Source organism: Heterocephalus glaber, unplaced genomic scaffold (assembly GCF_053883595.1).
Source record: "Heterocephalus glaber isolate CG9 unplaced genomic scaffold, H.glaber_assembly_v1.0 deba00001610, whole genome shotgun sequence".
NCBI lineage: Eukaryota > Metazoa > Chordata > Mammalia > Rodentia > Bathyergidae > Heterocephalus > Heterocephalus glaber.
The window spans coordinates 23,567,438-23,582,743 of NW_028258381.1; the positions used below are offsets into that span (position 1 = coordinate 23,567,438).

The following is a 15,306-nucleotide window of genomic DNA, read 5'->3' on the forward strand; positions in this document are numbered from 1 at the left end:
TGCAAGCCCAAGGTCCTGAGTTGAATCCCCGGTACAAAAAAAAAAAAGTTTCACTTAAGATCTTAAGTGCATCTTAAGTAATCAGAGTACATATCTTAAATAATTACCTTACCTTAAAATAAGGTAAACATATACATTTAACTAAGACATGCACTTTTGTGCATAGGGAGGGGGAATGAGTGTTTTATAAATTTTTCATGAAAAAAAGATGATTAATACAAAGATGTGCTTTTAAGGTAAAGTTTATCAGAAAGTTGGAAGAGTCAAAAGACTACCTCCAGGGCCAAGGATTTAGCTCAGTGATTTTGCTGCCTGCTGCACAAGCACAAGGACCCGAGTTCGATCCCTGGTACCAAAAAAAAACCACCCCCAGAAAGCACATACAAAACCCCCCACTTTTAAGGAAATATGTTACTTGAAGGAAAAATAACCTCAAAACTATTCTGGGCTGTATAAGCTTTAGAGCAGCTATAAGAACTTTCTGGAACTGGCCCATTTCTTTGCATCGGCTGATGGGTGGTAAATGGCATCCCCATGCACATCTGTGTCACTTCAGCTCCCTCTGAAAGCCCTCAGCCTTTATTCCCAAAGGTGACTTCAATGAGGATGGAAGGTCCATGGCCACTAGGGTTAAATTGCTCGAGCAGCAAGACCCTGACTAGCCCTGGGGATGTGTGGGCACACATATCATGGCGATGGACAGTTCCAGAGGTCTGAAGAAGATATTTGAACTTTTGTTACTAATAAAGAAGGGTCAGGTTATCTGGTTTACACTCAAGATCTAATTGGTTCATCATTTTCATGAAATAAACTTTCTTCTGAGTAAGGAAATTTCATCATGAGACTTGAGATGAACTGGTTGGAAAAATTTCCTTGGTTTTTCCCAGGTTTGAAGTCCCCGACCTCACGGTAGGCTGAGGCAGGCTGGAGGCAGATGCGCTGGCCTTGGGTACAGAAAGAAGCTGGTAATGCAGCCCTGTTTCATCCTGGCTGTGCATTCATCTCTACATTGGTCTGTGTCTGTGAGGTTTTTGTTTTGCAGAAACAGCGTCCTGGTTTCATTTAGCATGGATTTTTTTCTTCCATAGTGTCTTCCATCTGCCCTGATGCCACCTGCCATTTCCTCACAAGCCTGAAAATGCTACAGTAGAGGCCGTGAACTTCTCCTCCCTGTGTTGCTGTGGTCACTCTGCATCAATCCTGCCTCCCCACCCACAGAAGTGCGGCAGCCTGCTAGGCTGGGAGGAGGCTGCACTCAAGTCTTGCTGAGCCCCTAATTGCTATTTTACAGTGCACTCCTACTTAGAAACAAAACTTGGCTGTAAAACAGTGCTGTGTGCACCAGCAGTGGTCCCAACCACCTCGTGCTTACTGTGTCTCTTGCTGGCAACAAGAGAGGTCACATCTACTTGTGTCAATGCACATTGTGTCCCCACAATGAAATTGCCTAAGGATTCACTTCACAGAACATATCCCTGGCATAGATATATTCATGTTTCTATTCTACTATTGGGTAAATATTTACTTAAAAGAAATGCTTTATTTGTACCAACTTTATTCACAATAGCCAAACACTTGAGACAACCCATTATGTTTTGGATCAAGAATGAAACACCACCAACTCAAAAAAACACTCATCCACTCAGAGGCTGGGCTTTTGGAAGGTGACTGAATCATGGGGGTGCTGCAGCTGACTTGCTGTTAGGAGATGGAGCCTGGTTAGGGGCAGTCATGGGGCATGACCAGGAAGTGTTCATCTCTTTCCCTGGCTCCTCCTTTGCTCTGCTTCCTGGCCACCATGATGTCAGCAGCTTTCCCTCCACCATGCCCCTCTGCTAGGCTGTTTCTTCCTTGGAGGCAGCTGACCATGGACTGTAACCGTGAGCCAAAATAAACTTCCTCTCCTTCAAGCTGTGGTGTTGGGATTGTGTCTTGGCAATGAGAAAGTGACTAAAACATAACCTAAATGTCCATTAGCAAATGAGTGGATAAACAAAACTATGATATATCCATACATGGAATACTACTAAGCAATAAAAAGAGTAAACTATTGATACACAGAACATAGGGTCATACCCAAGATATTGTTTGAGTGAAAAAAGCCAGACACAAGAGTGAAATATTGAGTCCATTTATACGAAATTATTGAACAACCAAAAATAAATCTAGTGACAAGAAGTACAACTGAGGTTTTCTAGGGTTTGGGGTGGGAGGGAACTGACTGCAGGGAAACATGAGGGAACTTTCTTGGTGACAGAAATATTCCATGTCTTGAGTGAGATGATAATTATGTAGAACTAAATATTTTTCAAAACTCAACTTGTAAAATATGTTTATTGTATCATATGTAAATTTTAATGCAATAACTGATTTTTAAAGGAATAGACTCAACTGGCACAGCAAGTGTCCTTACCCCTTTTGTTTGTTTGGGGTTTTTTTTTTTTTTTTGGTACCAGGGATCAAACTCGGGACCTTGCACTTGCAAGCCTTGTGCTTGCAAGACAGAACCACTGAGCTAAATCCCCAGCCCTCCTTACCCCTTTTGTTCCTTAATTGCTAGCATGATGGCTGGAAGCACAGCAGCCACGTTGTGACAATAAGACAACATGCATGAGGACAAATACTGAAACAGTAGAGGAAAATGTCAAAAGAGCCTGGTGTCAGAGGCCATTGTTGAGCTTCCACACCAGCCCTAGAATTTCCAATCCTGGATGTCCAGAGCTTTTGTTGCCACGGTAGTTGGCTTTTTTATCAACAATATTAATTCCTAAGCAAAACACAAACTCCTCCAGATTATTTCCATGCCATCTTCATTTTTCATCAACTGAGAATAGATGCCTCCTTCTCCTAGCACTCACAGCCAAGCATTCACCCACACAATCTTTAAACATACACTTTACAATGGGGCCAAAAGGATGTTAATTATCTAGCTCTCTAAGGATACTGTAGTTACCCTCGTCAAGATGGTATCATGGTGTGCTCCAAAGAGTGAACAGCATGAAAAATGGCAGAGAGGCTGGGGATGTAGCTCCATGGCAGAGCACTTGCCTAGCATGTGCAAAGCCCTGTGTTCTATCTTCAACACCGAAAAAGGAGGGGGCAGAGAAGCCTTGAGGGATAAGAAGATGGAAAAAAGATCCATAGCAGGGATAGGTGAGAATGGGCCCAGATAGGTGGGTAGAAGCCAGTGTATTTAAGGTTTCCACGTATTATAATATCCAATGTCATAATCCAGTGTGGTTACAAAATACGTGAATGTTTAAACTTTTAAAAATCGATTATAGTAAAAAACGCATTACCATAAATGCTCTCAGAATGCTCCTCCTCTCTTTAAGCACACTGATTTCATCATTTTTGCCACTTTCTGAAGCAGGTCTGGGGTCTTTTTTCATAAATGTCTTCAGTTGTGCTCTTGTGGCTGTCCCAATGTCCTGGATTTGAAACGTTTCCCCTTCATGGTCATTTTGACTTTGGAGAAGAGCCAGAAGTCACACAGTGCCATGTTTGGTGAATAAGGTGGATGAGGATGCACCATAATTTTATTTGACAGGAATTTCCATAAAAGGTTTGAAATATTAATCAAAATTCTGTGCTTAATTCAGAGTTAAAGCTGTTACCAACCTCTCTGCCTCATCCTCAAACCCTGGGCTTCATTCAGGGTGGGAAGGCTGCAAGGGAAATGAACTCAATCACCTTTATTCCTCTGTCTTATTCCCAGTAACTGCCCTGCCAAGTCTCTTTCACTGGGCTGCTTGGGACCTTCCAGACATTGGTTATGGGGAAGGTACAGAAGGAGGACAGAAAAGGAAGACCTTTAACAGATGCAGATGCAGTGCAGTTAGGGTGTCCTTTGGAAGTAACCGATGCCCAGTGTTGATTTTTATCTCATTGGGAAGCTTATGTAGGTTCCTGTGAGACCCACAACAGTCTGCTGCTTCCGCATAATGCCACGGCCTGAGCACCCAGCAGGCCACCCTCTCTGGGGAGTCCACCTTTCCTGGGGAGTTTCCACAGGCAAGATCCTAAATCAGTGGTTCCCAACTTTTTTGGCATCCAGTACCAGTTTCAAGGAAGACAATTTTTCCACAGACAGGGGTGAGGGATGGTGGGTGCTTTGGGGATGATTCAAAAGAACATGCAACCTAGATCCCTGTCATGGGCAGGCAGTTGACCGCAGGGTTCATGTTCCTATGAAAAACTAATGTCTCCACTGACCTGATAGGAGGCAGGCCATGGGGCTCAGGTAAGGATGGCAGTGATGGGGATTGGCCCAGTTCCTAAAAGCCTACAGACTAATACCGGTCTGCAGCCCAGGGCTTGGGAACCCCTGTCCTAAATAACTCAGAGACAACTCCCTCCCATCTCAGTGTTCCAGGGAAAATCTCATGTATCCTTCCAGTGCATCTTCTTTCTTTCCCTACTCTTGGACCAGATCTCCCTACAGCTTCCCATACCCATCCTCACGCTGCCCAAATTCTAAGGGATACAGGTTCTCTGAAACTCCATCTCTCACTTGACCTGAGGTAAGCAAACAACATTCTCTTCAAAGAAATTCTTCCCCTCTTCCTCCTCCTCCTCCTAATTTTTCAATAACTTCCAGGCTATGTACTAGTTCTCAAGAGATGGACTAAAATCGAAAGATATGTAATATCTATTGTCAGCCTTTAAAGCTTCAGCCAAAATTGGAGGAGTCCTGTTTTAGCAATCTCTTCCAGATCCACAGGTTCAGAGAGCGGGCATGTATAAGATGTATGAAGAAAAACATTGAAGGACCCACCCTAGGTTATCATGAGCTCCTATTAGGAGTTTACTTGTCTGTGTCGTCACTGGAATGAAAATTTCAAGTCACAAGGAGGAAAGGGAAGAGGTCAAGTGTGGGGCACAGGAGGCCCCCCCCCCAAAAAAGTAAAGGCAGTGAGTTTGTACCAAATGTAAACAAGTGCACGATCATATTTAGTCATTTGTTTCTAAAACTACATAACATGGTCTGGCTACGTAATTTAAGGCTAATTTGGTGGCAATACTCCCAGGCATCCATATTGATTAAACAATGTCTTTTTGGTTTCTCCCAGATCACCTGAGTAACGGTGAGTGGTGAAGCCCTTTATAGAGCCTGGAGACTCGTGTTTCCTGGCTTCTTTTTCTTCTTTTTCCCCTGGGACAAGGCTGTAATAAATCCGATCCCAATCTGGGCAGTATCACCCCAGAATGTGTTGTTTTGTTTTGGTAGCGGGATCGAACTCGGGACCTTGCGCTTGCGAGGCAGGCGCCGGAACCTTTGAGCTAAATCCCCGCCCCTATCACCCCAGAACGACAAAGGAGTCAGAGTACCAGGCCAGGTTACCAGCTATTAGGTCCTCTGAATATTCAGGGTGTTTAGGAAGAATAAGGAAAACTGGGGGCCGACCACTGCGCCCCCTCCTGGAGTCTCACTTTCCACATCTCTACAAAGAGAGGAGGGACTGGCAGGCTCTCAGCCTCGGGCCCACAGAATCGGTTCTGCAGCTGGAGCTTTTGGCTTTTCCTCCAGTTCCTTCTCCGCATGCGTCTCACGCCCACTTTCCTCCCGTCACTCCCGGAAGTGCCCAATCCCGTCATTCCCTGCGCACCGCTGCTGGTCGTCAAGGAAACGAAGGCAGCCAATCCACGCAGCGATTCACGCGCTGTGGACTCGCTGCATCCCAGGTCACGGGGTGTACTCAGGAGGACTCCTGGGCGGCGACAGCGATGCTGAAGGCCAAGATCCTCTTCGTGGGTCCCTGCGAGGTGAGGCTGGACTTAGCGCGGCGGCGTGACCAACCAGCGGGGCCTAGATGAACACGAGGGTGTCCCCTGAGTCTGTGCCTTGTTCAAGCAGCCCCCCAGGAGATGACAGCCCGGTCCTAAAGCTGCCACCCCGGCGAGAGCCTTACAGGGAACTCCTTGATAATCAGTACTGTCCAAGGTGGACGAGAACCCGGTGTTTAGACGCCCGAAGGCCCACCATAGTGAGTGACACCCCAGGAACTGGATCCTGGGTCTCCTGACTCACGCTTAGCCTGACCGGTTATCCTTAATGAGTGTCTGTGGGGCCAGAGAAACAAGAGGGAAAACTAGATTATTTATTATATAGTTTGGAAGGATTGGCTATTTGTGTGTGGCAGTGGTAGCCGGGCTTTCTATGTATATGTGCACTGCGTGTTGTACACAAAAATAAAATTCAGATGATCTAAAGCTAAATGTGGGGGGGAAAAACACAGTAGAAGTGACAGATGAGGAGTATTCTCCAACTTCAGCATGCTTCGAAATCACCTGGAGGGTGTGTTAAAACGTAGATGGCGGGTCCTACCCCAGAGTTTTTATTTCATAGCCCAGGATGGACCTGTGAATTGGATTTTCCTGATGCTATTGGTCTAGACCAGTGGTGGCGAACCTATGGCACGCTTGCCACAGCAGTGTGTTATCACTGAAAACTCTAAAAGGTTTGCCATCACTGGTCTAGAGTGATGGTGATGTTGCTGCACCATGGACCACAAATGGAGAACCATTACAGATTCATAGGTCAGTGTGGAAAGATGTGTTTTTATCTTGAGTTAGGGAAGATTTTCTTAAGCACAACACAAAAATGAAGACACCTTAGAAGAAATAACAGTGAAGTTAAAGCCTGGGGAAAGTATTTGCAAAATGCATTGCAAAGAAAGGATTCACAGGTAAAGTACACAGGAAATTTTAAAACACAGTAAACAGAAACAGTTCAATAGAAAATCAAGCAAAGGTACTACACACAATTAAAATTGGGAAATAAAATTATCCAGTAACTACATATAAGGAGTCACTGCACCTCATAGTCACAGGGACACTGATTAAAACAAAAAGATGGTATTTATTTGCCCACCAAATTAGATGAGGAAAGTTTAAGATTGATAATATGCAGTGTTAAGATGCATGTAGGAAAATTAATGTTCTGGAGTCCACTGCTAAGACTCTAAGCTAAAAATAACTTTTATGGAGAGCAAATTATTAAAAGTTACAATGTGCATCACTTTTGGTGCAGTAATCATTATTATAACTAAGTGCTTTTCTGTGTTCCTGAGTCATGTACAATAGTGAACAACTGGAAACTCCTTTGCTCACTAAGAAGAGAATATTTAGAAAGTAAGATACCTTCCTACTCTTCTTTTTTTTTTTTTGAGACAGGGTCTCATAATGTAGTTCAGGCTGGCCTCAAACTCATGGAGATCCTCCTGCCTCAGCTTCTGGAGTGCTGAGATTACAGGCATGAGCTACCACGCCGAGCAATACATTCCTTCTTTCAAAGAAGGTGCAGCAATTAAGCAAAATGAGGCAGGTCTGTGCACAGGGATACAGAAAGCTCTCCAAGACAAAATCTTAAGTGTGCAGAATTATAAATAACAAAACAAGTGTTGAATTTTTTTTTAAAATTCATAGAAATTCTCAAGTATATAGAGGAAAAAGAATGATGAGCTCCTGGTATGCATCACCCAGCATCAGCAATAAAATAAATTTCAGTTCTCTTCCCCCACTTTTCAACCGTACCAACTTTTCTATTCCTCTCACCTGTCTTCCAAAGCACCTAATCTTTCCACTTATGTAAGTTATTTAGAAACAGCACTTTTTGAATCTCTGTAAGGCATTGCTCCTGGAAAAGTATCCAAGCCCCAGAATCCATTCCTATAATGTCAGACCATTTGTTTCATTTATTCAGCCTAAAAGATAAATATGCATGAACTCTACAACATAATCACTTGCTATGTTCATTTTACATTATACGTAATTTGTATGGCTGCTTCTTCATGGAAAATTACTAAAATAGTATTGAGTCCCCACCCCCACTTTTATTTTTCTGATTCTGTCAATTGACCCCTCGAAGCCTCCTAAACTAGCATTAATCAAGATCATTCTAGCCAAGCAGCTGTGCCCAAAATAAAGTATCTGAGAGGCAGGCCATAATGAGAGAAGCTTTGTGTTTTATGTTTTTGTTTTATTTCAGTACTGGAGATTGAACTCAGGGCCTTTGCACTGAACTATATCCTCAGCCCTTCTGTTAATTTTTAAATTTTAATATTTATTTATTTATTTATTTATTTAAAATCACTAAGTTGCCTGGGTTGAGCTGGAACTTGGTATCCTCCTGTCCCAGCAGAGTGCTGGGATTACAGGCATGCACCACCACACTCAGTTTTGGGAGAAATTGTTATAAGCACCGAAGCTGAAGAGATTGCCTTTCTTTAGAGGTGACAAAAAACCCCACTTTGTTTTATAGTCAGACATATAAATTTGAATGAATGATACAAATATGTAGAAAAGATCTGAAAAACAGATCATAGCTTTGAGGAGGGAATGGAACAGATAAAGGGATGGTTTGAATGGAGAGATGAGGAAGGCTGTTTTGTCATTGTGCTGATATTTCACACAGGGATGTGTATTATGTATTACATAAGGAGAAACAGCTCTGTGGACCTGTGGCACAGCCAGGCGGGTATCCCCAGACCTGGCACTCAGCTCTGACTTTGATCCTTTGTGTGACCTTGAAGAACTCCTCTTTCCTCTCTGAGCCTCAGTGGCTTTGTACCTGTAACAGACTGGTTTCCTGAAGATATGGAGAGGAATAGGCGAGAGATACACTCATGATATTTTTTCTGTTCTAAGGTTCCATAGCTTAGAGCCAGGCAGGGAAATCAGTGTGGTTAAAGTCACCTCAGCAACAGAGCCAGGACCAGAATCCTATGTCCCCTGGGTCCCAGGCCAGGCTGTGCCCACCACTCTAGAGCAAGCCATCATTGGTATATGACCTGTACTGCACAACCCCAAGTTCCAAGCCACCTATGGGGAGGGATATTTTATGGTTTATCTTTCTGCTCTTCAGCAAAGACCTTTATTCACTCATTTTCACAGAGTGGAAAAACTGTTCTGGCCAACTTCCTGACGGAATCTTCCAACATCACCGAATACAACCCAACCCAAGGAGTGAGGTTAGCCTGCCCAATCTGTCCCAAAGAGTCACCAACTGTCACCCACCTTCCACTTTGTGGGGTTTTGGCATTCCCAGAGTGCTCCCAAAGTAGACGTTCTTCTACTGCTGTTTTATTTTTAGGATCCTGGAATTTGAGAACCCAAATGTCACCAGCAATGACAAGGGCACAGGGTGTGAGTTTGAGCTCTGGGACTGTGGCGGCAATGCTAAGTATGTTTCCTTTAAAGATCTGCTTTGTCCAGTGCCTGAAATATCAGGCCTGGGGATGTAGTTCAGCGGTAGAGTGTTTGCCTAGCATGCTTGAGGTCCTGGGTTCCATATCCAGCACCACAAAAGAAATTCAAATGAAATGAAATAAAATGCACAGTTAGAAACCAGGGTGACCTAACCCTGGCTCCGACTCCCTGCCTTGCAGATTTGAGTCCTGTTGGCCGGCCCTGATGAAGGACGCCCATGGAGTGGTGATTGTCTTCAATGCCGACATCCCAAGCCACCTGAAGGAAATCGAAACGTGGTATTCCTGTTTTGTCCAGCAGCAGTTCTTACAGGATTCCCAGTGCCTGCTGATTGCACATCACAAACCAGGCTCTGGAGGTGACATGGGGAGCCTGTCTTTGTGTAAGGAGACTGGGGTTTCCCTTCGCCTCTTGTCTCAGCATGTGGGGCACCCATGGGTTGCTCTGTGTCTTCGAGTCCATTAGCTGCATACAATCACTGAGCACCTGCTGTGTGTAGGCATGTGTCATTGTCACCACATCAATCAGAATTGCCAGGTCGGAAAAGACATCCAGGCCAGCATGTAGACACTTAACAGCAGACAGACCCCCAGAGAGGGGAAACCTGGTTTTAACCATTTATTGGTCCCACAGGGCACGTGCTTTCCTGACAGGCCTTGGCTCAAGAAAGCCTCCAAATCTTATGTGACACACATATGACAGAGGTGACAAAGTGATCCTAGAAAACAATTCAGAATATATTCAGAAACAAAACGAGAGTAGGAGAGAATCTCTTCCTGGGTTAAGAACAAAGAGGAAGGGCTAGGGATCCAGCCCAGTGGCAGAGCACTTGCCTAGTGTACATGAGGCCCCGGGTTTCATCCACAGCACCACAAAAACAAAACTCCAAGAGGACCCACAGGTGGCTGGCATAGTTCTTGTCCTGTTGCCAGGTAACATCATCATGAAACCCTTTTCTGCTGTGTCAAGCAAGACACAACTTTATTTCTGGACTTTAGAAAGTTAGACTAACAGGGCCGGGGATTTAGCTCAGTGGTTCCGGCGCCTGCCTCGCAAGCGCAAGGTCCCGAGTTTGATCCCTGGTACCAAAAAAAAAAAAAAAGAAAGTTAGATTAATGGGCTTCTAGAAGTCTCAGGTCATGGGGAGCTAGAAAGAGCCTAACCAACCTGATTCTCTCTCTTTAAGCACCACCATTGAACAAGCTGAAGCTGGTGCACTCGAATCTTGAGGATGAGCCTGAAGAGATCCGGATGGAATTCATGAAATATTTGAAAAATATCATCAGTTCCATGTCTGAGAGCAGAGACAGGGAGGAGATGTCAATCATCACCTAACAGCCTTCCCGGGGATGTCCACCTCTCCATGCACTCAGCTGCTTCCCAGCACAGAACTGAAATTGCATCCAACTACTCATGTTCTCCTCCCAGTGTGGCAACAGAAGAAATTGTCCTTTTCTCCTGGAAGGTAGCAGTCGGCCAGGAGTTGACTTATACTATCCTTAGTTCAAGTGGGAAAATCCTTTCACTGGGTTCTGATTCCCTGGGCCCAGGCCTTCCCAAAGATCTGGAAAATTGAGGGATCCCCTCCCTTTCACATATGTCAAATTATTAAAATTGTGGAATTGTAGCTCTCATAGCCCAAAGATAGAACAGCAGTTTAATCCAAGTGTATTGGTTTGGATATGATTTTTATTCCTTGATTCAGTCAACAAATTCCAACTACTATGAGCATCTACTATGATGTGTGAGGCACTATGCTAGCTGTGGACTGTATACAACTTGGTGAAACCAACAAAACCTTTGCCCCCATAGAGCCTCCATTCTGTTTTTCTAAATAATAGTGAGGTAGAGCCAGAAACTTGAGTAATGTACTATGTTTTAGTTAGGTTAAAAAAAAGAAAGAAAAAAAAAAGAAACAGCTAAGCAGCAGTTGGCTCATGCCTGTAATCCCCACACTCTGAGAGACTGAGGCAGGAGGATTGCAAGTTTGAGCCCAGCCTGAGCAACTTAGCAAGACCCTGACTTAAAAAATAAAAAAAGGCTGGTGATGTAGCTCAGTGTAAAGCCCCTGTGTTCAATTCCCAGTTTGACAACAACAACAAAGTAGTCCTCATTTTCTGTAACTGGTGTAAATCGCACATGCTCCCATCCCCCACATCTTGAAGGGACCTGAGATCCTCACATATTTTGTATTTGAGGATTGGCCTGCTTGTTAAAATGTATTGGTCTTCGCCAGATCCGTACTTGTGATGCTTTGTCAGTTGTTTGTAGATACACACAGAGTGGCCTAAAATTTCAATCCCCACAACCCCTGTGTTCCCAGCTGATGCCAGTACAGGGTTGCTCTGCTCTCTCGTTTCAGCTGTCACAAAGCAGTGGTCTACTTCTCATGTCTACTTTGTGCCACGTTTCTCAGCATTTTGTTAGTGATTTTACTGTGAAGTGGCCCCAAGCATCAGGCCAAGGTGCTGGCTAACCGACCTGAGTACCAGAGGGCTGTGCACAGGGCTCCTCGGGGACAGAATATTCAGTCAGATCAGCTTCACCCGAGCAGGAGTTACCGTGCTGCTGGCCATGAATTTGGGGATTATGACCCAACAGTTTATTTGAAATAAAGCATATTTGAAAAGAAACACATGAAACGGGTTACGTAACAATCAGTTGATGAAAATATTGTGACAGAGGCTGGCAGGAACTTAGCCCTATATTTCCTCTGAAAGCAATGCTCAGTATTACTAATTCATCGTTCTTGGTGACTTTATAGAACACAGCTACTGTGAATAACAAGAATCAGCTTATTTCAAGGCTTCCCTCACAGTTCTGGAGGCTGGAAGTCCAAAATCACTATTACCAGATCCAAATAAGATGCCACTGGGACCACACTCCCTCTGGAGGCTCCACGAGAGACTGTTTCTTGCCCCTTCCACCTTCTGGGGGCTCCTGTCATTTCCTTGGTTTGTGGTTGAATCACTGCAGCATCTCAAGTTTCTTTCCGTTCTGTCCCCATGTCACCTTCCCATGTCTATGTCTGTCTCAAATCTCCCTCTGTCTCTCTTTCTATTACAGCACCTTTGTAGTTGCGTTTGGGCTTCACACAGATAATCTCCTTGTTTAAAGACTCCTAACAATCACATCTGCAAAGAGCCTTCCAAATAAAGTAACAGTAACAGGTTCTAGGGATTAGGACATGATCTCTTTAGGGGCCATTATCCACCTACCACAAATGCCATTCACTGAGGCCTTAATAAAGGAGAAAGCCTATGTTTTAGGGAGAAGGTAACAAATGACTTGTTATCTTGCTTGTTATCTTGCTGTGTGACACTCACATAGATAACAAATGACTTGTTCAGGATGACCCAGCAAATTAGAGGAGAGGACAAGACTGGAGCTCTGCTATTTCCAAAATCTAACTGGGCAATTCCACCCGTGAACATGGCTAAAAGTCACCTCTGTTATGGTTTAACTTGAGAATATCCTGCCAAAGCCTGCTGTGTTCAAAAGTGGGGCTTTTGAAGGTGGATGATGGTGCTATAGCTGACTTGCTGCTAGGAGGTGGAGCCTGGTTGGAGATGGACCCTGAGGGCATGGCCTGGAAGGGTGTATCCATCCAGACCCTTGCACCATATTGTTTCTGCCTTGGAGCCTGATAACTGGACTGAAAGCCTGAGCCAAAATAAACCTCTCCTCCTTTAAGTTGCGGGTGTCTGGCATTGTATCTCACCGAGGAGAAAGTAACTAAGACACACTCTGAGACTGAGACCCAGGTCTGAGAGCTCAGACCACAGAGCTATGGTTTGCATCTTAAATGTGTCCCAAAGTCCCTGTCTTGCTGCTGTTGGAAGGTGGTGGGAACCTTGAAGAGGTGGGTCCTCTCTGGGAGGTTTTAGTTCACTGGGGACATGCCTCCAAAGTGGATTGTGGGACGCTGATCTCTTTCTGTTTCTCATTTTCACTTCTCTACTGCCATGAGATAAGTCGATTTGCTCTACCCTGTTCCCCCAGCCATGATATGCCACCTCACCATAGACCCCAAACCAATGTGCCCAACATTCAATTGAATCCTCTAAGATCATGAGCCAAAAACAAACCTTTACTGATTTTAAGTTGGCTATCTCAGGTATTTTGTTACAGTAACAGAAAGCTAGCTAACACACCCTACAACAACAGTAGGGCAAATAAGGACCATATTAACTATATTTGAATCAGAGTTAGGGTGGCAATGGCTGGCAAGTGTGTTTCACATATAATTAACATCATAGTTCTTTGAACCAAGTCACAAGTAATGTTCTGAAGCTCTATCCATTGTGAAGAAAATGATGACTTATTCTCATGCACTATAACTTGAATGTCCCACATCTCAAAATTGGTCAGGCAAAGCCCCTTGAGATCATTATATTCTGTAAAGAACACTGGGAGGCCCTTATATCTCTAAGGGAGACTAAATCACTGGCAAAGAGTAGAGTTTTCCTGGCAATTCAGGACATGTAGGAACTCATTTAAAAAGTAGTACTCTTGATGCCCATTGAAAAGGCAAGTGTGTATCACTTCAGAAAACTGCTCTGAGACATGGTTCTTTTAGGGCTTGACTTCAGCTTTCCCCTGCCTAGTTATTAAGAATTATATGAATATTCTGGCCTTGGCTTATGTTTTCTCAACAAATGCACCTTTTCATTAGGAAAAAAAAGAAAAAATTTCATGTTTTAAAAACCAAAACCAAAGAAATTAAATAAATTATGGGGGAGGAAACTCTGCTTTTAAATGTTAAGAACAGACTACATACTTTTGATATGACTTCTATCTAAACTGTGTTATCAGTTGAAGAATTCTCTACATTGGTGATATAGAGCATTCTTCCTACTGAAGTTAAAAGCCAGTGGAAATGCTCTGTGTGCCAACTATTTCCACTTCAAAGGGAAAGTTCCTGATGCTTTGAAGTGAGCAACACATCATTTATCTTTCTGTATTCTTTTTTGTTTTTTGTTTTTCGTGGGGGTTTTTTTGGCACCGGGGATCGAACTTGGGACCTTGCGCTTGCGAGGCAGGTGCTGGAAGCACTGAGCTAAATCCCTGGTCCTATCTATCTTTCTGTATTCTAATAATTCATTCTTATCTAGGCCTTGGGTAGGCTTTATCCTGTCTCAAGGCTCAGTGCAGATTTACTCTTTGGATTAGGACTAATTGTAGATGTTAGACATTCAAAGTGTTGTGTGTATAAATTTAACCCATTTCTTACATTTAGAGTCAATAAAGGTTTGTGATACCGAACCCCTCTTCTAAGAACTGAACCCAGAATCTCCTCCAGCTTAGGCAAGCACTCCGCCACTGAGCTACACCCACAGCTCTTTATTCTCTTCAACACAAGGTCTAGCTGAATTGTCCAGGCTAGCCTCAAACACGTTTCCTCCTGCCTTGGCCTCCCAATCAGCTGGGATTACAAGCGTGTACCGCCACTTCTAACATAGGTATCTCTTGCAAATTCAGTCATTGGGAATTTATCATTCTTTTTGGGGTGTGACTGTTAAAGCAGGAAATTGAGCTCTGCACTTTAAAACCTGAATGGCTTTAAGGAATCAATCACAAGGTGAGAAACAATTTGTAATTCTTCTGTATGAGAATAGAGACCGTAGATAAAGGTCTAATATATACGCCAGTCTAGGACTGTTAACTTGATTCTGTTAGACACTGAAGAGCCTTAAGCAGAGCAGGGACAGATTACTTTAGTGAGAGTATGTAGAATACAGTTATCAGGAAGACGACTGAGGACAAGCTAATCAGATACAGGCTCCATTTAGGAAAAGTACAAAGTCTGAAATGCAGAATGAAGGTGAATGAGGGTGAGCATGGAATGAAAGAGACAGCTTTTTTAAATATGTAGGAGGCAAAATCTATGTCTGAGTGTTCAAGATGGGAGTGGAAGAGTTGGGTCCCCTGTCTGTGTGTCTGGCTGAAAGCAAGTGCTAGAGGTTGTGGTGGGTAATCAATGACTACATTTCCCATAGTACTTGGGGCAGTGTCTCATGCACTTCCTAGAGGGCTGTGCGCCACTCGCGCAGGCTCTCAGCATCCATAGAAACAGAAAAGGTAAATTAGGGGACA

General features: G+C 43.9%; 1 protein-coding gene and 1 pseudogene across 5 annotated transcripts; one reads left to right on the forward strand and one right to left on the reverse strand.

Annotated features, from left to right (window-relative positions):
* Positions 1–646: 646 nt before the first annotated feature.
* LOC110348140 (LYR motif-containing protein 1 pseudogene) lies at positions 647–5,598 on the reverse strand (annotated as a pseudogene).
* Positions 5,573–11,843, forward strand: Ift22 (intraflagellar transport 22). Of its 5 annotated transcripts, none has more exons than XM_004840141.4 (5): positions 5,573–5,766; positions 8,896–8,972; positions 9,095–9,184; positions 9,390–9,592; positions 10,397–11,843. In XM_004840141.4, the coding sequence occupies exons 1-5, from the start codon at positions 5,728–5,730 to the stop codon at positions 10,543–10,545; spliced, it is 558 nt and encodes a 185-aa protein (XP_004840198.1). In that variant the 5' UTR covers positions 5,573–5,727; the 3' UTR covers positions 10,546–11,843. The 5 variants fall into 5 exon arrangements, with proteins under 5 accessions (XP_004840198.1, XP_004840195.1, XP_004840196.1 ...); XM_004840138.3 differs by having other exon boundaries at positions 9,390–9,568; XM_004840139.3 differs by lacking the exon at positions 9,095–9,184.
* The last annotated feature ends 3,463 nt before the right edge of the window (positions 11,844–15,306 follow it).

Coding starts and splice junctions, on each gene's coding strand:
- Ift22 (XM_004840141.4), top strand. CDS start 5,728: ATGCTGAAGGCCAAGATCCTCTTCGTGGGTCCCTGCGAG. Junction 5,767..8,895: donor TCTTCGTGGGTCCCTGCGAG/GTGAGGCTGGAC, acceptor TCATTTTCACAG/AGTGGAAAAACTGTTCTGGC. Junction 8,973..9,094: donor AACCCAACCCAAGGAGTGAG/GTTAGCCTGCCC, acceptor TTTTATTTTTAG/GATCCTGGAATTTGAGAACC.